The sequence below is a fragment of the Scyliorhinus torazame genome, chromosome 11 (assembly GCF_047496885.1).
Source record: "Scyliorhinus torazame isolate Kashiwa2021f chromosome 11, sScyTor2.1, whole genome shotgun sequence".
In the NCBI taxonomy this organism is placed as follows: domain Eukaryota; kingdom Metazoa; phylum Chordata; class Chondrichthyes; order Carcharhiniformes; family Scyliorhinidae; genus Scyliorhinus; species Scyliorhinus torazame.
The window spans coordinates 176,659,096-176,683,211 of NC_092717.1; the positions used below are offsets into that span (position 1 = coordinate 176,659,096).

Here is a 24,116-nt window from a genome sequence, read left to right on the forward strand (position 1 = left end):
CCCTCCCTTGCCTCATTGAGGGTCATAACTAACAACGGGCCCAACAGGTGCATATATTTTTTTATAGAATTCGACCGGGAAACCGTCTGGCCCCGGTGCCTTCCCCACCTGCATGCTTCCTATCCCTTTGATCAGCTCCTCCAGCCCAATCGGGGCCCCCAATCCCTCTTCCACCTTTGGAAACCTCAACTGGTCCAGGAAGCGGCCCATCCCTCCCTCCTCCCGTGGGGGCTCGGATCGGTACAATTCCTTGTAGAAGTCCCTGAAGACCCCATTGATGCCAGCTCCACTCCGCACCACACTCCCTCCCCTGTCCTTAACTCCCCCGATCTCCCTAGCTGCGTCCCGCTTCCGAAGCTGATGCGCCAGCATCCGGCTTGCCTTTTCCCCGTACTCTTAAATCGCCCCCGGCCTTCCTCCACTGCACCTCCGCCTTCCTGGTGGTCACCAGGTCGAATTCGGCCTGGAGGCTACGCCTCTTCCTCAACAATCCTTCCTCGGGCTCCTCCGCATACCTCCCGTCTACCCTCACCATCTCCCCCACCAGCCTCTCCCTCTCTCCCCGCTCCCTCCGCTCCTTGTGGGCCCTAATGGAGATCAGCTCTCCCCTCACCACCGCCTTCAGTGCCTCCCATACCATCCTCACTCGGACCTCCCCATTGTCGTTGGTCTCCAGGTATCTCTCTATACTTCCTCGGACCCGCTCGCTCACCTCCTCGTCCGCCAACAGCCCCACCTCCAAGCGCCACAGTGGGCGCTGGTCCCTCTCCTCCCCCATCTCCAAGTCCACCCAATGCGGGGCGTGGTCCAAAATGGCTATTGCCGAATACTCAGTATCCTCTACTCTCGCTATCAGCGCCCTACTCAAGATGAAAAAGTCAATTTGGGAATAAGCTTCATGGACATGTTAAAATAATGAAAATTCCCTCGCCCCCAGCCTTGCAAATCTCCAAGGGTCCACCCCTCCCATCTGGTCCATAAACCCCCTCAGCACTCTAGCCGCCGCCGGCTTCCTACCCGTCCTAGACCTGGAGCGATCCAGTGCCGGATCCAGCACAGTGTTAAAGTCTCCCCCCATTATCAGGCCCCCCACTTCCAAGTCTGGGATCCGACCCAACATACGCCGCATAGAACCCGCATCGTCCCAGTTCGGGGCATACACATTGACCAGTACCGCCCTCTCTCCCTGCAACTTACAACTTACCATTACGTACCTGCCGCCATTATCTGCCACAATGCTCGACGCCTCAAACGACACCTTCTTTCCCACCATGATCACCACCCCTCGATTTTTGGCATCCAGCCCCGAGTGAAACACCTGACCTACCCACACTTTCCTCAATTTGACCTGGTCTGCCACCTTCAGGTGTGTCTCCTGAAGCATAGCAACATCCGCCTTGAGCCCCTTCAGGTGCGGGAACACACGGGCCCGCTTAACCGGCCCATTCGGTCCCTTTACATTCCAGGTTATCAGCCGGATCAGGGGACTACCTGCCCCCTCCCCCGCCGACTAGCCATGACCCCTCCTCGGCCAGCCACGCGCCCACACCCCACACCCGGCCCGTTCCCCGCAGCAGCATAACCCCGTCTCGACCCCCCCCACTCGCTCCAGCTCCTCCTCGACCATAGCAGCAGCAGCTCGATTCCCCCCCACCCCCCCCACGGCTAGGACCCATCTGAGCTGATTTACTCCCCCCATTGCACTTCCGCAAGTCAGCTGACTCCTGCTGACCCCGGCCACTCCCGCCTCTCCTTCAACTCCTCCCATTGTGTGGCACACCCTCCTCTCCCGTCCCCATCCATCGGCTCTACCCCTCCCCCTTCCGTTCTAAGCGCGGGAAATAACCCTCGCTTCCCAGCCCCGCCCCCTCCAGCACGGGAAAATGCCCGCGCTTTCCACCTAACAGGCCCCGCCACCTCTGACACAGCTCCTTTTACAGACCTGGTCCCCTCACCCCCGGCTCAGGTCTCCCCCTCCCCCACAGGGCCTCATCTCACCTCCAAGAGCCCCCCCCCCCCCCCCCCCCCCGACCAACCCAACCAAAACAGTGCCCAACCCGCCCCAGCCACCCTCACCAACCCAAAAGAGAAAAAACACAAAGAAAAAGAAACCCGGAGCAATACAAAGACCCCACCCTTGAAACAAAAATAAACATAGCATATCAACCGCAGTCCCCAATTGCCCGTCCTGACCTTCAATCTGTGTCCAACTTCTCGGCCTGAACAAAGGCCCACACCTCCTCCGGAGATTCAAAGTAACGGTGCCGGTCCTTGTAGGAAACTCAGTCGCGCCGGCTACAACATGCCAAACTTCATCCCCTTCCTGTGCAGCACCGCCTTCGCTCGATTGTACCTGGCCCTCCTCTTCGCCACCTCCGCACTCCAGTCCTGATATATCCGAACCTCCGCGTTCTTCCACCTGCTGCTCCTCTCCTTCTTGGCCCACCGGAGCACACACTCCCGATCGACGAACCGATGGAACCTCACCAGCACCGCCCGCGGAGGCTCGTTAGCCTTGGGCCTCCTCGCCAGCACTCTATGGGCCCCTTCCAGCTCCAGGGGCCCCATGGAAGGACCCCGTTCCCATCAGCGAGTTCAACATGGTGACCACATAGGCCCCCACGTCCGGCCCCTCCAGGCCCTCCGGGAGGCCCAGAATCTACAGATTCTTCCACATCAACCGATTCTCCATCTCCTCGAACCGCTCCTGCCATTTCTTGTGGAGCGCATCGTGCGCCTCCACCTTTACCGCCAGGCCTAAGATCTCGTCCTCATTGTCAGAGATCTTCACCCCCTGGGCCGTCTGTGTCTCCAGCAGCTTATCAATAGACGCCTTCATCGGCTCTAGCAGGTCCATTTTAATCTCTCTGAAGCAGCGCTGGATACCCTCCTGCTGCTCTTCCGCCCACTGCATCCACGCTGCCTGGTCTCCGCCCGCCGCCATTTTGTCCTTCTTCCCTCGCACCTTCTTCGGGTCCACCACCACCTTTTTTGTCGCCCCACTCCTAGTTGAAGCCATATACTGACGGGGAGCTATTATTAACTCCTTCCCACACCGGAAACGTCGAAAAAGTGCCCTTGGGCGCCCTGAAAAGAGCCCAAAAGTCCGTTTTTGCGGGAGCCACCGAATGTGCAACTTAGCTCCGCATAGTTGCAACCGGAAGTCCGGTTTCTTTCGTTATTGTAGTTAGAAAACGGGGCGGGGGATTTGTGAAGGTTGATTTTTGATGTTGTGTCTGTATAAAATTGAAAATGCCTTGAATAAACATATTTTTTTTTAAAAGCTATGGGCCAAGCGTTGGAAAATGGGATTAGAGTAGATAGGTGCAGGTGCTTGTTGGCCGGCACAGGACACGGTGGACTGAAGGGCGTCTTTCCATGTTGTAAAATCATTAAGATATCTATGACATCCATTCTTATATGCCTCTGTAAGGATCAGATAGCCATTAACACCATATGCACGAAAGCGGCCAAACCTAATGGATTATTGCCTGAATGTGCACCATTAGTAAAGGAGCCAAGCAGTCAGGTCCAGCACTCGGCTGAGCAGTGCTTTCCATGATTCGAGCAGGACAGTTATAGATTCTTCAAATTGGTTCAGAACTGCTGTGCTGACTTCCTCCCGCATGCCCCGAGACCACCCCCCCTCCCCACCCTTTCTATAGCTTGTCTTTTGAGCTGTGCCAATGGTGATGCTTACCAGTGTCAGGGACGAGCTTCCAATCTCAAACTCTCACCCAACAAGTTTCCTCCCATCCGCTTTCATACTCACCACCCTTTAAATCACCATTTCCCCTATCACCATCCAGCTTCCCTTGTTTTCCTTGATCCCATCATTATCCAGGGGGCTATTCCTGTTCCCGCTCCTTGTACCCTTTAATGTTGATGTCCCCATGCCCTTTGTGGACCTGATCCCTCCTTTTCTCAAGGCCGCATGCACCTTGAAATTTCCACAACCACCCCCATGAGACAATTCAATATCACCCCATCCATGACTTTTCAGCAACCGACTTACAGGATATGAATGCTTCCCTAACCATGACAATGCCAAAGACATACGTGACATGCAGAACCCTCTAACATAGCTTGCACAGACGCAGGCCAGTATCTTCAATATGCCCCCGACAGCATGGCCTCAGCCCCAGGACAGTCTCAGTCTTCTCCCTCCCTTTGTGTTCCACTCCCCACCTTCCTGGTCCTGTGCTGGTCTTTCCCCTCCATGAGATGGAAAAAATGCAAATGTGGTTCCTGACACAGATCAGGCAGAAACCCGACCCACCTTTAACCCATCATCAAAGTCGGGAGAACAAAGTTTCCATCACATCAAATTTAGTGCCTGGCACAATTTCCACTGTCGGCAGAAATGGAAAATTCTGCTCAACCATTTCTGAGAGATTATTTGACTGGCGTAATAGCAGTTAGTCATGTCATCTTTGTTTAAGGCACTTCAAGAAATGTTATTTTGTGTTACGTATTTTTATATAGCTTCCCCGACATGAGAAATGAGTTTGTGGCTCCCTCCTCAAGCCAATTATCTTATTTTCTCTCTAGCAACTAAGGATTCATGTTGGCATACAATTTGCTAGGTACCTTCCAGTGTCTGCGTGGGTCTCACCTCCCACAACCCAAAAAGATGTGCAGGGTAGGTGAATTGACCACGCTAAATTAATAATAATCACTTATTGTCACAAGTAGGCTTCAATTAAATTACTGTTAAAAGCCCCTAGTCACCACATTCCGGCGCCTGTTTGGGGCGGCACCCTAATTGGAAAAAAAAAAAATTTGGATACTCTATCGCTAGGTACAAGAACTTTTTTAGTCTCTTGACCATGAAACTATCCTTCAAGCATAGGCCTAGCGATTACTGCTGATCCTGACTTGCTTTTTGTCCACATCTACACTTTCCAACAGGGATTACCTGTCAGAAGGTTTTTCTTTGACCTTCAGAGCCCGGAGACAAATTATTAAAGCCCTTCCCACATTTGACGAAATAGCTAACTCAGCACAGATTGAAAATCAAATTTCACTTTTTCTAGTTTTTAATGACTCAAACATGTTACATGGTATATTCAGCTATTGTGGCATTTAGTGCAATTGAAAATTTAAGGAATACCTAAGCTGTGAGTCCAGAGTAATAATAATTACGTAAAATATTGTAATGCAAAATACAGCCTTGATGTGGTTAAATTCACAAAATTGTCATGTGAAAAGATGCTTCAAAATGGCTCAAAATGCTTCAATCATTGTATGTTGATTTATTAAAATGACAATGCAATCATATCGATCATGGTACCTTAAGAGGACAAAGAAGGCAGGCTAATGTTAAAGTAATCACAAATATAAAATATTATAGATCAATAACGAACATTAATTTGTGTTCCGTTCTAAATTGTCTTACCTATATAATCAACCAGAATCCATTCGTCATCTTCGTGTTCACTAATCTCAGGCTCCTGACTTTCATTTTCAGCATGATCAATCACTCCAAACAACATACTGGAGAAACGTTTGTACATAGCTCAGTAAAGGTCAGGTACTTCTGCTGCTGTGCAGTGGTGATTGACTGAGTGGAGCAACTAATCACTTTAGTGGCACAAGGAAGTAGACCAGCGAGTGCTCAAAATGCATAGAATTCCAAAATTCCACACAGTGAAGAAATACAAACTTTTATTTATCTCTGTGAAAAAAATGTTACAAAAATATTAAAGACTGGAAAAATGAGACCGGATAACATTGCAAAAGAAATTAACAGTAATACTCCGCAAACTAAAAAAGTCTATGTAATCCAAGTACACCACATTAAAGCAACAAAACCTTTGATGAAAGTCAAAGTCTTTAGCTCAAAAAACTTGTGAATTTCTCCAGTGCAAATCATTTTGTTTAATTCTTTCATGGGGTGTGGGCATCATTGGCAAGAACTCATCTGTTGCCATTTAATTGCGTGGCCATTTCAAAGACATTACTCAAGGTCTGGTGTCACATGTAGGCCAGACCAGAGAAGGATGGCAGCTTTTCTTCCCTAAAGTACATTGCTGAACTAGATGGGCTTTTAACCATTGATGGTCACCATTACTGAGGCTAGCTTTATATTCCAGATTTTACTGACTGAATGTAAATCCCATTTGCTGCCATGGTGGGATTTGAACCAGTGTTCAAACTATTAGTCTAGGCCTCTAGATTACTAGTCCAGTGACATTACCATTATGCCACCATCTCCCCCTTTCCTAGGATTGCTCAGATGATGAATAAACAGAACAGTTCCAGGTTCTATCCCCCAATCAAGGTGGATTTGGTTCTTGTTGGGAGTTGCAGGGCAGACACCACAACTGGCCCCAGCATTTCCTCAACAGGGGAGTGGAGGGAAATGATCAGTCAGGTTTCCTTCTCATTGAAGAACAGTGACCCCTACTGGAAAGTGCACATATGACTATCAAGCAAGATCAGGATTGGGCACATATGTGAGCCTACTGATACTCACTGCTTAGGTTCACATGCCTACTGCGGTTACTTGTGCAATGTATCAAAAAAATGGCCAACACCCCATGGAACCATACCCCAGCATGACGACCCATCTTCAGGAACAAAATGGGAGTAAAATCACAAGACAGAGTGGAAAAGAGCCTCAGAGGCCTTTTGTTCAGGCTCACTTCCTGGAACAGCCAGCTCAACAAACTCTTGCTCAAAATGCAAGTATTTTGGTTGCTGGATTGTATCTGTGCCACAGCTGAAACTTTGTGCTTCATTTTTAGGACTTTTTGCTTAACCTACAGTTTGAGTGTAGAAAACAATATAACCATATAATTTTGCATTTCTTAGTGGACAAAACACAGTCATGCCCCTTGCAGGATATTTTGCTATGGTAGCATGTTCACTTTACAGTAGAATTACAGTAAAAGAAAACAGCTTCCAGTTATAGAAAAGGCTAAGAAAGAACGTTTCCCACCAAAAAAAGTTGAATACATGAGAAAGTACAAGAATGTAGAGATGTGGATCAGAAATTGGCTAGCTGAAAGAAGACAGAGGGTGGTGGTTGATGGGAAATGTTCAGAATGGAGTACAGTCACAAGTGGAGTACCACAAGGATCTGTTCTGGGGCCGTTGCTGTTTGCCATTTTTATCAATGACCTAGAGGAAGGCGCAGAAGGGTGGGTGAGTAAATTTGCAGACGATACTAAAGTCGGTGGTGTTGTCGATAGTGTGGAAGGATGTAGCAGGTTACAGAGGGATATAGATAAGCTGCAGAGCTGGGCTGAGAGGTGGCAAATGGAGTTTAATGTAGAGAAGTGTGAGGTGATTCACTTTGGAAGGAATAACAGGAATGCGGAATATTTGGCTAATGGTAAAGTTCTTGGAAGTGTGGATGAGCAGAGGGATCTAGGTGTCCATGTACATAGATCCCTGAAAGTTGCCACCCAGGTTGATAGGGTTGTGAAGAAGGCCTATGGAGTGTTGGCCTTTATTGGTAGAGGGATTGAGTTCCGGAGTCGGGAGGTCATGTTGCAGCTGTACAGAACTCTGGTACGGCCGCATTTGGAGTATTGCGTACAGTTCTGGTCACCGCATTATAGGAAGGACGTGGAGGCTTTGGAGCGGGTGCAGAGGAGATTTACCAGGATGTTGCCTGGTATGGAGGGAAAATCTTATGAGGAAAGGCTGATGGACTTGGTTGTTTTCGTTGGAGAGAAGAAGGTTAAGAGGAGACTTAATAGAGGCATACAAAATGATCAGGGGTTTGGATAGGGTGGACAGTGAGAGCCTTCTCCCGCGGATGGATATGGCTGGCATGAGGGGACATAGCTTTAAACTGAGGGGTAATAGATATAGGACAGAGGTAGGTTCTTTACGCAAAGAGTAGTGAGGCCGTGAAATGCCCTACCTGCTACAGTAGTGAACTCGCCAACATTGAGGGCATTTAAAAGTTTATTGGATAAACATATGGATGATAATGGCATAGTGTAGGTTAGATGGCTTTTGTTTCGGTGCAACATCGTGAGCCGAAGGGCCTGTACTGCGCTGTATTGTTCAATGTTCTATGATAAAGTGTTGGAAAAAGGATGAAGGTTAAAATGAAAGAAGCAGCAAAATGTTGTCTTAAATGTTGTTTTGTACAAACATCCAGGTCAAATTAACATTTCAAAACAAAGATACAGGTAAGAAACAATTTTCTGATTTCATACACCATGTGAAAATATTTCAACAGGTGGTCCCAATAAAGGATGAACTAGATCGACAGGAAAGGCTAGATCAGTCTTTCAGACTGGGCTCTAACATCCAAGTTCTTCTCAGGAATGTAAGCTGCATCTTCCATCGCCCACAAAAAGAGGAAAGATTTTAGACTCCAGATTTCATAATTTTGGTCCATTTGAAATAAATAAGTCCAATTGTTTTGCCATTGGACTCCACAAAGTTTGTGACGGTGAAAAGGAAACTGTTCCAGTCTCCGTTATACCAATGTTCTTTCTGCAATACCTTTAGTTAGGTTCGCCAGATGGGTCTACAAATCCTGTTACAGTAGATAAGGATGTCATCACATTCAGCTGCTCGCCTGTGCCACTTAGTGGATATTTGCAAGTTGGTAACAACTTGGAAAGAGAGCAGGAATATTTTGGGCCGAGGAGCAGGTCTGCGAGATACATGCAACACAGCAATGGATGAGAAATAGCCAAACAAAATAGACTGCTGAGTTGCCTAAATATGTGTTTCACCAAGTGATACCCATCTTTATAATATGCTAGTTTTCTCCTGAATATCCAGGGTGGCACAGTGGTCAGCACTGTTGCCTCACAGCTCCAGGGAGCCGGGTTCTGGCATCAGGTGACTGTATGTGGCGTTTGCACTTTCTCCCCGTGTCTGTGTAGTTACTGGGTTTCGGTGCCGACTCGATGAGCCGAATGATCTCCTTCTGCATTGTAAATTCTATGATTCTAAGGCCAATGGTGTGATTGCATTTAAAAATCCTCTCCTGGAACGGTTTCTGGTCTCCTTTGTACCACTTGTAGATCTCTAATCTGGACAACAATATTAGCAACTTCATATCAGCAATTTTCCCCACTTCTCTCAACTGGTTCTTGCATTCACCTTATTTTTATCCTTTTATGTATTTCGTTGATGCCTTGCTGAGCATAGATGCCTATCATCCAGCATTTTTTCCTCTCACCTTTTTAGCTTAATTAAACTCACACAAAGGCTGCACTGACTCATAAGAGTTGCAGACCTTCCTTTTAAAAAAAAAACTGTTGTTCTCCCTTTCTATATTGTTCAGTCCTCCAATAGGCTCACACATGCTCTGATTTCCAATTGTGACAAAGGGCGACACCTGAAAGATTAAGGGGAGGTGGTGACATAGTGATATTGGACTGTCCTGCGGACCCAGGTTCAAATCCTACCATTAGTGTAATTTGAATTCGGTAAAAATCTGGAAATAAAAATCCATGAAATCATTGGTAATTGTCGTAAAAACCCATCTGGTTCAGTAATGTCCCTTAGAGAAGGAAATCTGCCATCCTTCTCTGGTCTGGCCTGTGTGAGACTCCAGATCCACAATGTGGTTGGCTCTTAACTGCCCCCTCAAGGACAATTAGGGATGAGCAATAAAAACTGGCACAGCCAGCGATGCCACATCCCATGAACGAATAAAAAATAAATGGATCTTTTCTCTATTTCAAAACCATGTAATCATATTGGATATTTTTATTTCATATCTGAGCTGCCACATAATCTTTTTAAACATCTAGCAACAGATCCGGTGTCAGCATTGACGGAGTGGTATCACCTATGTGTTCAAGCTACATGCCAAAGACGTGAACATTTAAAATCGGGACGGCATCTTAAAAAGAAAGACTTGCATTTCCTTTCACAGACATCCAAAGTAGTCTACAGCCAATGATATACAACAAAGTATCCTTGTGCTGTACTTAGAGAATGCTGTCTTTTGGATGAAATGTTCAACTTGAGACCCCAGTCCTCCTGGGTAGACATCCCCTAGCATTATTCAGAGAAGAGCATGAGTGTCTCCCAGTGTACTGCCAATATTTATCCTCAGCCAACATCTCTAAACAGATTTCTGATCATTTATCTTATTGCTGTTTGTCAGAGCTTGCTATGTAAATTGGCGTTCACATTTTCTTACAACAGTGGCTGCAACTTTTCATTGGGAGATGTTATGGGACATTTTGAAGTAATGAAAGGCATTGCAGAAATACAAGTCCTTACTTTTGAGACCAGTCTCAAATTTATTAACACAAATACTGAATGGATATAATCAAGAACGAGTTCCACTTTTCTGATCTCCCAATGTGGAATACGCCATGATTAAGGGACTAACAGATGTTGTAGTATCTCACAATGGGGAGGCAAAACTAGCAGCATCACATCCAGCAATCCCTGGAGACTTAGCATCCCATTTAAAGAAAAAATTAAAATGTGCCATTAAGCAACACATCTACACTGGTAACATCACAAATATTAGCCCACAGTAATGTCTCAAGAAATTAGATAATGGCTGGAACTCTCTCAGAAAAATGACACAGGGCAGGAAAACCAGTGCAAATTGCACTAGCTGTTCCGGTGTGATTCCCATCACAATCCACACTTAAATCATGACCGAAGGCACCGGCAAGCCCAGCATCAGAGATTATAAAGGGCCCCGACCTCAAAGTGAAAGTGCAGGCGGCAGCAGCCCCCCCCCCCCCCCCCCCCAACACCGCAGGCATCTGGGCTCCAGTGCCCTTCCATTCTCGCCAGCATCAACCCCCTCTCCCCTCCAAGGATCACTGGCATCAGAGCCCTCCTGTATGCCTCACCCAATGCCTGTGCCTATGTATTTACATTGTGTATTTTGTGTTAATCTCCCTTCTGGCCTCGCCACCTTCTTGCCAGCAAAGATCCCCCCCAAATTGCCAGTACCAGCAGTGCCTCTGGAACCCTGGCAGTGCCCTACCTATTTCTTTTTTAAAAACATTTACAAAAAATTAAATTTAGAGTGCCCAATTCATTTTTTTTCAATTAAATTTAGCGTGGCTAATCCACCTACTCTGCACATCTTTGGGTTGTGGGGGTGAAACCCATGCAAACATGGGGGTAATGCGCAAACACCACATGGACAGTGACCCAGAGCCGGGATTGAACCTGGGACCTCGGCGGCGCGAGGCAGCAGTGCTGACCACTGTGCCCTGGCTATTTAAATGACAACCCAGGGGCTTCAGTGGCCTCCGAGCACCACCACTCCCCCATGGTCATCACCTCTAGTCTCTAGTGGTGGAAACCAATAGCGATTCCCGCCAGCCTCATTTGGCGCCAGCTGGGGGAGGGGAATACGGGGAGCTGGTAGAATCTGGCTTTAAATGGACGCAGCATATTTAAATGTTCATGTTGGGCGTGAACCATATTTCATCATCTGTCGCGGGCGGGATGCATCGTGCCCTGTTCGGCACCTGGCAAAGAGTGCGTTTTGGGGCTCTCCTGTTATTCTCCCAGCGTAGCGGGATGTGCGCCAGGTACAACGCGGACAGAGAATCGCCCCCCAATAAGCATCAACATTTTGTATTCATGGGGTTTGGATGTTGCAGGCTAGGCCAGCATTTATTACCCATCCCCAAATGCCTTTGAGAAGGTGATGGTGAGCTGCCTTCTTGAACCACTGCAGTCCATGTGGTGTAGGTACATCCACAGAGCTCTTAGACAGGCAGTTCCACGATTTTGACCAGTGAGAGTGAAGGAATAGTGATGTATTTCCAAGAAAGGATAGCGTATGGCTTGAAGGAAAACTTGCAGGTGATTCTGTTCCGAACTGAATTATAGCAGGCATCCATTTTTTAAATTTAGAGTGTCCAAATCATTTTTTCCCAATTAAGGAGCAATTTAGCGTGGCCAATCCACCTACCCTGCATATCGTTTTGGGGGCGAAACTCACACAAACACTGGGAGAATGTGCAAACTCCACATGGACAGTGACCCAGAGCCAGGATCGAACCTGAGACCTCGGCGCAGTGAGGCAGCAGTGCCAACCACTGTGCCACCATGTTGCCCTTATAGCAAGCAACACACTTGTGCATTATTCTGTAAAAGTTTATTTATTATTTATTTATTTTATTTTTTTTAAAAACTTATTTCAGGGGGTTTACATTGAATACCATCAGATTGCAAGGTCCTTTCCCGAAGTGGAAGATGATAAATGCGGATTGACTTCTGGTTAGAGTGATGGGAAGCAAAAACTCTGGGTTCATTTAAGTATCAGTTGGATGTTGCAGGATCAATTTGACTCTAATGGACCGAATGGGTTTGCTCATCTGGTTCCATCTAATGCTTTGGCCAACAGTATTAGACCATGTAATTTGGCAGTCAGTGAATGTGTACATGGGAATATCATGATTTCTATACATTAGAAGATATTTTGCAAATGTTCTTCGTTAGGTTTGTTCACAATATTATACGGAGAATCTATAGCAGTAATTATTTTGTAATGTAGTGTGGATGGCAATTTTGTGTCACATGAGCATTCTATAATCACAGTAGAATCATAGATGTTTACAGCAGGAAACAGACCAATCGGCCCAGCTGGTTCATGCCGCCCAGTTTCTATCACTAAACTAGTCCCACTTGCCGTATTTGTAACGAGCATAAATTTTAATTTCCAATATTTAAAAAAAGGCCATATGTCCACCAGAGGATTACTGGCATGAATTCAAAATTGGGTTCAGCCGACGGAACAAACTTTTCGAACAATAACGGCAACGCCTGGCTAGATGGCTGGGCAAAGTAAATCCGCTGTCAGTCACCCAGCAGCATCTGTGCAAGAAGCACTTTTCTGAGAGGGGGGCAGGTACCCAAGTCGCACGTTTGGGCTGGAGGATGAAAGCAGACCCAGGGTTGCCATGGCACCGGCTGGCCACAATCCAATATCCCAGGTACTGAATGCCATTGTGACACCCCGGAATTCTGCAGAATCAGGAGAAGATGGAACTGGAGCAGGAACCACCTGCATTCGGAATCCCTTCAGTCAGGTCCCCACAATGTGGGGCTTCTGGTGTGTGCGCGCGCAAAATAAATTCATCACTCCAGTCTAGATTAACAGATTAATCGTGTTAATGGTCCAATTCTTTGTTCGTCGAGAAGAGTTCCATTACAGCACCATAAATAATCCACGCAAGTGACTCGAATTTATTTCGATAACATATTGCTGTGAATCCGAACGCAATGGAACTATTATTGACTCAGCGACGATTTGAAAATTGCTTTTGAAAAAAAAAACACCACCAACGCTGACTAACCGATCATTAAACATTCCAGGCAGGAAAACAAACATCCGCACAGACTCGGGCGAGCAACAAGCAAAATGTCTCTAACCTCGTCTTCTCCAGAAACCGCAGAGCCCCGTTGGAGACTGTTTAGTTACGCCTTAAAAAGCTAACGCAAGCATTTTGAAGCGCCCAGCTGGACGCCTGGCTGGGGGGAGGGGGGAGGGGGGGGGGGGGGGAGAAGTGGGTGCGAGATCGAGTAAACCGACACCCGAGCGGTGGACGATACCACACATAAAGGGCTCGGTGGTCGGGGTTTTAAACGCCAACATTGCCACATTAGCACGACTCGGTGCTGAACAAAAAAAAAGAAACGGAATCGATCTAACAAAGTACACTTTATTCCGATAGCACCAGTTCGTGTTGTTCGATTGTAGTTCCCTTCGCTTTGTCTTTTCTGGCACCTTCTCTCGACTAACGCAAGAGAATCGAGTCCGCAAGAAAAATACAACCAGACGAAGGAAAGTTCATGCTACTTGCCTGACTTTAGATATTGCACTTTCTTCTTCTTCTCCTGCTGCTCTTTTGCATGTAAACAATATTTCCGGCTCGTATTTGTTTGCAAATTTTTTTTGTTTGCGTGTGAGGTAGAAAACAAAAGAGAGGGTTAATTCGGAGTTACAGCAGGATCTCTTTTTTTCCGGCCCCCCTTTTTTCTTTGTTGTTGGATGGTTTTTTTTTTTGAGAGCGTCTCCGGCTGAATGTCCTGTTTGCTCCTCTCCGCTCTCACCTCCCTGGATTGTTATTGTTGTGGAACTCCAACAGCTGATCGCTGCTCTGCGTCACAATGCCCCGCCTCGCGCCCGGCGGCCTCCGCTCCAATCACAGGGGCGCTCCCATCTGGGTACGTTCTGTCACTAACGCACGTGATCTGGTGCGGGGAGCCAGGAGGAAGCCGAGTGAGTTCTAGCGGCCGTTGAGGCGCACAGCAAGCAAACCTGCTGGGCAGGTTGACATCCAATGGGAGGGAAGTGCCACTTAATATTAGTTGCCCAAATCTTTTGAATTTTTACAGACACTTAAGATATTACGCATATCATTCCCGACAAAGCTTTTTGCATTGTTGTGGACCATAGTTTACATTTGAATATTATTTAAATACAGGTAGAAGGAAGTCTCAAATATATCAACCCATTGGAAACAAAATAAACCCGTAAATTCGGTTTTATACATTAAACCCATGACGAGCATTGTTTTATACGCCCAACATAACATCTTACTGGATAATTAAATATTTTTGAGGCCTTGGGCTACCTGGCCATACTTCTGATGTCCTCACTTCAAAAGTAAAATGATGAAATATTTTGCAAACCATATCCGGTGTCTTGGCAATATGCCAAAATAATAGTTTTCATTGCATAGTGTAATAGAATATTATTCTTTGTCTTTTTCTTCCCTCCATCAAAGAGAATCGAATTAACGAAAGCCCCCACAATTCTGAAACTCATTAAATCCATTGCAGCTGATCAACAATGAGGTTGCTTCATGCACTAATTCAAATAATTTCATTTCATTTTTTTCAAAAATATTGCATTCTGCCCAACCATCCTGTGCTGGTGTTTATATTCCACAGTCTCATCACAGCTTTTTAGCACATCTTTCTATTTCTTATACACTCATGTATAAGAAATAGAAAGCATTTAACCTATTTGCTGCAAGGTCTTCCTGTGATACTGAGTTTCATATCTGACCACTCTCCAGAGTAAAATACATTTATCTTTTGTTGTTTTGCTGAATTTATTAGCAACTATTTGCATTTCTGGCAGTTGAATTCTTGTATATATGGCCTCTCGCTCTTACGTTTATATTTCTAGCAACAGAGTGCCATTAATCAGCTAAATAAAAGTCCTGTTAGCAAACACCATTTGAAATTCAAGACTAAATAATTGTATTACATATTTGCTCCTTATTATTGATTTTATAAGGATAACTTTATTAAAATTTATAATGCAAATTAGGAGCTGGAGAAGGCCACTCTGGCCCCTTGAGCATGCTCCAATGTTCAATAAAGTCATGGCTGATCTGATTGTAACCTCAACTCCACATTCTTGCCTACCCCAATAACCTTTCACACCTTGCTTATCAATAATCTATCTAGATCTACCTTAAAAATATTAAAAACGCTGCTTCCACCACCTTTTGGGGAAGTGGGTTTGAAAGATTCACAACCTCGAGAGAAAATTAATTATCCTAATCTCCACCTTAATGGGTGACCTCAAATTTTGACACAGCGACACCTAGTTCTCAATTCTCGCACAAGAGGAAACAACCTCTCCACATCAACCCTGTCAAGACCCCTCAGGATCTTGTCTGTTTCAATCAAGTCACCTTTACTCTTCTTTTTTTAAATAAATTTAGAGTACCCAATTTTTTTCCCCCCCAATTAAGCGGCAATTTAGCGTGCCCAATCTACCTAACCTCCGCATCTTTGGGTTGTGGGGGTGAAACCCACACAGACACAGGGAGAATGTGCAAACTCTACACGGACAGTGACCCAGGGCCGGGATTCGAACCCGGGTCCTCAGCACCCTAGTCCCAGTGCTAATCACTGCGCCACGTGCCACCCTTCACCTTTTCTCTTCTAACCTCCAGCAGATACAAGCCAAACCTGTCTAAAATTTCCTCCTAAGACAACCAGCCCATCCCAGGTATTAGTCTGATAAACCTTTCCTGAACTGCTTCCAACGCATTTGCATCCTCCCTTCAATAAGGAGACCAATACTGTACACAGTACTCCAGATGTGGTCTCAACAATGCTGTGCAAGTATAACCTCCCTATTTTTATATTAAATTCTCCTTGTAATAAACAATAGCATTCTATTAGCTTTCCTAATTACTTGCTGTACCTTAACCTTTTGCGATTCATACACTAGGACATCCAGATTACTCTGCATCTTATTTCTGCAATCTTACACCATTTAGATCGTATGCTTTGTTATTCTTATAATGTTTGTTCTTTATCACTAGCACTATAAGAAAATAGTTTATCCTCCTACATTTGGTTTCCAAGGCTTCCTGAACTAAAGAATACAATCTGATATCCTCTTAAGAGTTATATAAATCTCAGTGTTTAATCTTCAAGCACGCAGCTTAGTAACTGTGTAAATATACTAATAAATAAGTTCATGTTCAGACAGTTTTTCAGATTGTACATGTTCCCATCTATCAATTACCTGTCTTTGTAATTCACATGCATTCGCATGACACTTTTAAAAATAATAAAAATTATTTTCAGTCATTATTTCATTCTGTTTTGGACATCATGTAGGCTAATCATAGATAAAAACAATTACACAAACATCATGATTCTATTATCAATTTGGTTGTAAATCCTATTAGCAGGGATCATATTTCACCTCAAAAGGGATTCCATAGAATCCCTATAGTGCAGAAGGAGGCCATTCTGCCCATCAAGTCCGCACTGACCTTCTGAAAGAGCACCCTACCTATGCCCACTTCCCCGCCCTATCCCTAACCTGAACATCTTGGGACACTCGGGGACAATTTAGCATGGCCAATCTACCTAACCTGCACATCTTTGGTTTTCCTTATGAGGTGTTTTTACTACAAAACATTATATATCTTCTTTTAATGTTTAAATTGTTCAAATCTAAAATATATTTAATTTAACATAGTAATCATTTATTTAAAAAAGCAGACTAACCTATGGGCTCATTTGTGGAATGTGAGGAACTGAGAATTTTAAATATCATTATAGCCTTGTTACTTATTCTTAATTTACCTGCAAGTACAAAATAATTACCACAATAGATTAATTGTATCAAGAAAAGTTAATATTGATTGAGGTTGGTAACTGAAGATCTGTTCTTTATCATAAAGGGCTTTGACAAATGGTCATCTGGACTAGAAGCGTTAGCTCTTTTCTTTCCCTACAGATGCTGCCAGACCTTCTGAGATTTTCCAGCATTTTCTCTTTGGTCTGTTCCTTATCCCCCTTTTGGATCTTAGACTGAGCTACATTACTCTTTCCATGATCACACTTTGGTTCTGAAGTTCATTGTTCCTTCTTGCTCCCGTGCCTTACCTGTGATCTGCTTTCAGTGCTCTCACTTTGCTTCCTGATGAGGAAACATTAGTCCTGCTCACATATTGGAACAGCTGCCCAAAAGGAAAAGAAGTGAATGTTATTCACATGTATACCTTGCTATACCAATGGTAGAGAATTCTAAACAAATATGGGTTATGCCTAATCCTCTACACAGTAGATTATCATATCAAAACTAAAACCAAGCTCATGGCCTACCAAGCAGTCATGATCCCTTCCTTACTCCACAAAGTTACAACATGGACAACATATAGGAGGCACCTAAACGCACTGGAATCATACCATCAACTCTGCTTGTGGAAGGTTATACATGTTAAGAGGGAGGATAGATGCACCAACATCAGTGAACTCTCACAAGCAGACACTCCAAGCATTGAGGCTATGATTATCCACCATCAGCTTTATTGGGTTGGTCATATAGTTCAGATGTCAGATACCAATGTCCCAAAGCAGATCTTCTTCTCCCAGCTCAGTCAGGGCAGATACACCATAGAAGAACAGGTTATGTGTTCAATGATGTGCTGAAAGCCAACAACTCGTGGGACCAAACCAGATGGTGACAGAGTCTGTGGTAAGGATCCAGCATTTGAGACCCAAAGGCAACAAAACACAGAGGAAAAGCGAGGATGACCAAACCAGACATCCCACATGACACACAATTTGCAGATCCAGAATTGGACTTGTGGAAGACAATCACCCTCAGTAGCGAGTGATAGTCAATAATAGAATTTCAAAACCAATATCCTCTAATAGTGTTTGACACAGCATCAAATTAATTTGTACAAGATACATACATTGTTACAATCATATGGATACAATCAATGATTTCAGAGGAAATTGAATGTACACTTGAAGGATGTAAACTTGCATGGCTACGAGGGCCGAGTGGAGGAATGGGGATGACTGGGTTGCTCTGCGAGGAGCTGGCATGGACTCGATGGCCAAATGGCCTCCTTCTGAGCTGTAAGTGACTTCTGACTGTGTAAAGGTTTTTAAAAAAAAAAATTAAATAATAACCATATTATTGCTTGTTTACAAGGCACAATTTGTGGACAGAGACAAATTAGGTGTAAAATACCCATATATTTATTTTGTTGAACTTCCTGCAGATCTAGAGTCAATATTTTAAAAAGCAAATGTTTATATATAAAATGAAAATTAAATTTTAATATATATCATCCAGATTTAAGTTTAAAAAAATCCCGTTTTCAGTAACATGCAAGAAGCATCAATACATAAGTTTTAAATTGTGTATGATATCTAAATGTAGAATGAAATCAGAGAAACCCGACAGTGCAGCAGGAGGCCATTCATCCTGTGGATTCTCACGGACCCTCCAAAGGGCACTCTGCCTAGGCCCTATCCCCGTAATCCCAACTAATCTTTGGACACTAAGGGGCAATTTAGCATGACCAACCCACCTAACCTGCACATCTTTGGACTCTGGGAAGAAACCGGAGGATGTCCACACAGACACAGAGAGAAAATGCAAACAGTCACCCGAGGTCAGAATCAAACCCGGCGCTGTGAGGCAGCAGTGCTAACCCTAACCAGTGTGCCACCGTGCCATCTAAGTTATAAATAACAAGATTTTGATCAAACGATTTTGTGCAATGCATGCCCATCCTCACAAGTATTTTCTGTTTCTGTAAAATTGTTCTTTGATTTCAAGCAAGTAGACTCACCTGGTTGTGTTTGTGATTATACCTAGCCCAAGACAAAAACATAGATTTAACAAATAAATGCAGACAAACGTCAACACTGATCAACAATTCTCAAAAGACTTAGTTTTTTATTGTTTGCTCAACATCTGAGCTGTATGGAAAACTAGCACTATATTTAAGAGTTTCCAGATCAAACGATTGAAGAACACATAATTAGAATGTACAATTATCTAGTATTTATTTCATCTGTTCCATGAAGGGAAGGAGAACAACCAATTAAGATGTGGGATCAATTGATGGAGATAAAGTTAGGCCCAAAGACAGAAGATTAGTTCAAGAGATTAGGAAATACATTTATGAGGAGGATTTCACAGGTGCAACAAAAAGAATGAAAGACCTGCAAAGTACTTTTTAAACTGCAGTCACTGCTGCAATACAGGAAATCCGGCAGCTTATTAACACTCGGCAGACTCGCACACACAACATAATCATGACCAGATATTCAGATTTTTTTTTTCAGTTGTGTTGATTGAGGGATAAATATTTACCTAGGACCAGGGATGACCCCCCCTCCCCCCATAAATATGGGGGGGGGGGCAGCCCGAGATGAAGTTATGTTTACCTCAGATATATAATAAAAATTATTTTTTTAATTATAAATTTAGAGTACCCAATTCTTTATTTCCAATTAAGCATGGCAAATTCACCTACCCTGCACATCTTTTTGGGTTGTGGGGATGAGACCCAGGCATATACGTGGAGAATGTGCAAAATCCACACGGACAGTGACCCGGGGCCGGGATTGAACCTAGGTCCTCGGCGCCGTGAGGCAGCAGTGCTACCCACTGCACCACCGTGCTGCCCTGTAACAAAAAATTCTTAATAAGGGTGTCACTTTGATTACTCTGTGCAGTACTGCATTCCACAGTATGGGAAAAATCTGGAGATTTTGAAGAAATTAACTACAACATGGATTAACTAAGATGCTGTCTGGTATGAGGTATTACAAATTTGAAGACCAACTTGTAAGATTGCTCTTTTTTTCGTTTGGTACACGACAGATTATGGATTGACATGATGGACGTTTTTAATATTATAAAGCAATGGGACAAGGATTGTTTCCAGTAGTTGGAGGGTTTCAGAACAAATGGCCAAGGTACGGTATTAAATGCAAGAGGATTAGAGAAGGACATGAAAAACTTCTTTTTTTTTAATAAACATTTTATTGAGGTATTTTTGGTATAGTGACAACAGCAAAATAAACAATATACATGAAACCATAAACATAGTGCAAAAGCCATTTACCTCTTGTACAGGTCCCACCCTTATTGACCCCCTACTCTAATATAAACTACTCCCCCCCCCCCCCCATCCCCATCTGCTGACGATTAATTTCCCGCAAAGTCGACGACGAACGGTTGCCACCTCCGGGTGAACTCTAACAGTGACCCTCTCAAGCGAACTCGATTTTCTCCAAACAGAGAAATCTAGTGTAGCCATGTAAAATGGCTGCGTTCCGATTAATCTGGCCAAAACCCAGTTTAAAACGGCCAACCCGAAAGACTGCTGGGAAAAGCAGCCAAAAAGACACAAGCAGGCAGCTGCAGACAGGTTTGCAGCTTCAGCTCGGGGAACGTAGCCCAGATCGATACTCAGGGCTATCAACAGCCCATCAACCCAGGTATCTGCAGTTTCATTCAGGATTGTTTACACCTAATCTACTCAGACATCCACAGCTAAATCGGCTATCCCCGGGAACAATTGCAACATATTAGCAATTGAATACCGGGCCAGACCTGTCGGCGCCTGCAGTGGCCGAAACAAAGACAGGTGAGCGACCACCTCCCGATCGAGGAATCGCCTCACCATTGGACACATCGACCCCAGAGATTGGGGACAGAATCCAATCACTTGGGACTCAGGGTCAAGGGCCGCCCCGGCAGGCGGGAAGCCCCTGGGCCCTATAAAAGTGAAGGTCCAAGTTCAGATCTCTCTCTCTCTCCTCTTCGCCTGCTCGAGACCTTCGCAAGACCAGCCACCGGCAAGTGTAAGTTTGAATCCAACGATCGCTATCCGGTAGAGACACCTAGCCACCGACCTGTAGCAGCCTTTTGAATCCCGCGGGCCAGATTTGATTGGACAAGCCATTTGTTTCCCTGACCTGATGGGCTCTTCCTAAGTTAAGTATTGGCCAGTAGTGATAGGTTTATTATATAAATAGTAGTATTAGGGTATTAATATTGCTTGTTGTATATAATAAATGACCGTTGTTTTTATCCTTACTATGCGGTGTGCTGTGTTATTAATCATAACCCGAACTTGAACCACGAGGCGGTATCATAAAGATACCTGGCGACTCATGAGCAAAGGTGACCTAAACAGAGCAAATAGGCTAAAGCTAGAAAGAGCAACACTAGCCATGTCCGATAGCCAGGTCTCCAACTTCGGGGGCTTTGAGTCCCTCCATGCTAATAGTATCCGTCTCCGGGCTACCAGGGAAGCAAAGGCCAGAACATCTGCCTCGTTCTCCTCCTGGATTCCCAGGTCTTCTGACACCCCAAAAATCTCCACCTCGGGACTCAGCACCACCCTTGTTTTTATCACCGTGGACATGATGTCCGCAAACCCCAGCCAAAATCCCCTAAGCTTTGGACATGTCCAAAACATGTGGACATGGTTCGCCAGTCCTCCCGCACATTTTGCGCACCTGTCCTCCACCCCAAAGAATCTACTCATCCGGGCCACTGTCATGTGAGCCCAGTGAACAACCTTAAATTGTATCAGGCTGAGCCTGGCACATGTTGCGGACGTGTTGATTCTACTCAATGAGTCTGCCCATAGACCCTCCTCTATCTCACCTCTCAGCTCCTCCTCCCACTTGCACTTCAGCTCCTCGGTCTGCGTCTCCTCCGACCCCATAAGCTCCTTACAAATGTCCGAGACGCCCCCTTCTCCTACCCACCCTCTAGAAACTACCCTGTCCTGAATCCCCCTTAGCGGTAGGAGCGGGAAGGTTGACATCTGTTTCCGAAGGAAGTCCTGCACCTGCAGATACCTGAATTTGTTTCCCCTCGCCAACCCAAACTTTTCCTTCATACTCATACTCGGAAAGCTCCCCTCTATGAACATATCCCCCATCCTCTCAATCCCCGCTCTCCGCCATAACCGGAACCCCCCGTCCATACTCCTCGGGGCAAACCAGTGATTATCACAGATTGGGGCCCAGACCGATGCTCCCACTGCTCCCACATGCCGCCTCCACTGGCCCCAAACTCTCAGGGACACCACCAACACTGGACTGGTGGAGTACTGTGCCGGCAGGAACGGCAGAGGCGCAGTTACCAACGCCCCCAGACTGGTGCCCTTACATGAAGCCGCCTCCATACGCACCCATGCCGACCCCTCCCCCACCACCCATTTCCTGATCATGACTATATTAGCCGCCCAGTAATAGTTGCTAAAATTTGGCAGCGCCAGCCTACCCTCTCCCCGACTCCGATCAAGTATTACCTTCCTTACTCGCGGGGTCAGCCCACCCAGACGAAGTCCGTGATCACTCTGTTGACCCACTTTAAAAAGGACCGCGGAATAAAGATGGGGAGACACTGAAATACAAATAGGAATCTTGGGAGGACCGTCATCTTCACCGTTTGCACCCTCCCAGCCAGAGACAACGGAAGCGCGTCCCATCTCCGAAAATCGTCCTTCATTTGGTCTACCAGCCGGGCCAGATTCAATTTATGCAACCGGTCCCATTCCTGTGCCACTTGGATGCCTAGGTACCTAAAGCTTCCCTCTGCTAACCTAAACGGCAGCTCTCCCAGTCGCCTTTCCTGTTCCCCTCACCTGGACCACAAACATCTCACTCTTTCTCATATTAAGCTTATACCCCGAAAACCGGCCAAATTCTCCTATAGTCCTCATGATTTCTTCCATCCCCTCTATTGGGACCGAAACGTACAGAAGCAGGTCATCCGCATAGAGCGAAACCCTGTGCTCCACCGCCCCCCCCCCCAACTCCCCCCCCCCCCCCTTTCCTGCAATCATTGCGATCACCAGCTCCACCTCCCTACCTTCCGGGGGCATCATTATCACATTTAACAGCCTTCTTACATTGGCCACCAACTGCCTGCCCTTCACAAACCCCATCTGGTCCTCCCCAATAACGTCCGGAACCCAATCCTCGATCCTGGAGGACAAGATTTTGGACAGCAACTTGGCATCTACATTCAACAGGGAGATCGGCCACACAACTCTGGGTTCTTGTCCCGCTTAAGAATCAGCCAAATTGTTGCCTGTGACATCGTCGGGGGCAACATGCCTCTTTCCCGTGCCTCATTGAACATCCTCAACAACACCGGCCCCAATAACCCCAAGAACGTTTTATAAAACTCCACTGGGTACCCAATCGGACCCGGGGCCTTACCCGCCTGCATGGCCTTCCAGCCCTCCACTATCTCCTCCAGCCCGATTGGGGCCCCCAGCCCTTCTACCTGCTCCCCATCCACCTTTGGGAAATTCAGCCCCTCCAAGAAGTGCCTCATCACCTCCAGCCCCGTAGGGGGTTGCGACCTGTATAGCCTGCTGTAGAAATCCCTAAACGCCTTATTCACCCCTGCTGAATCACCAACTAGGTTCCCACCTCCGTCCTTTACTTTCCCTATCTCCCTAGCTGCCTCCCTCTTCCTAAGCTGCTGTGCAAACATTCTGCTGGACTTCTCTCCATGTTCATAGATTGCCCCCCTCACCTTTCTCAGCTGCTCCACCACCCTCCCGGTGGTCAGCAAGCTAAACTCCACCTGTAACCTCCACCGTTCCCTTAAAAGCCCTGTCTCTGTGGGTTCCGCATACCTCCAATCAATCTGTAGCATCTCCTTTACCAGTCGGTCCGTCTCTGCCCTGTCCACCTTCTCCCTATGGGCCCGTATCAAGATCATCTCCCCCCTGACCACCACCTTCAGTGCTTCCCACACCACCGCTGCTGAAATTTCCCCCGTGTCATTGACCTGCAGGTAGCTCTGAATACATTTCCTCAGCCGCTCGCACACCCCTTCATCAGCCAAAAGTCCCACATCCAACCTCCAGTTTGGG

The 24,116-nt window shown here is 45.8% G+C and overlaps 1 protein-coding gene across 1 annotated transcript in view; it reads right to left on the reverse strand.

Moving 5' to 3' along the window:
- The window catches only part of tp53inp1 (tumor protein p53 inducible nuclear protein 1), a 51,248-nt gene extending 37,081 nt beyond the window's left edge, over positions 1–14,167 (reverse strand). The window contains exons 1-2 of the mRNA XM_072468068.1: positions 13,776–14,167; positions 5,399–5,677 (exon numbers count right to left, since the gene is read on the reverse strand). Coding sequence (XP_072324169.1) covers positions 5,399–5,516 — 118 coding nt within the window. The 5' untranslated portion in view covers positions 5,517–5,677; positions 13,776–14,167. The remainder of the gene's footprint in view (positions 1–5,398; positions 5,678–13,775) is intronic.
- Between the last annotated feature and the right edge of the window lie 9,949 nt (positions 14,168–24,116).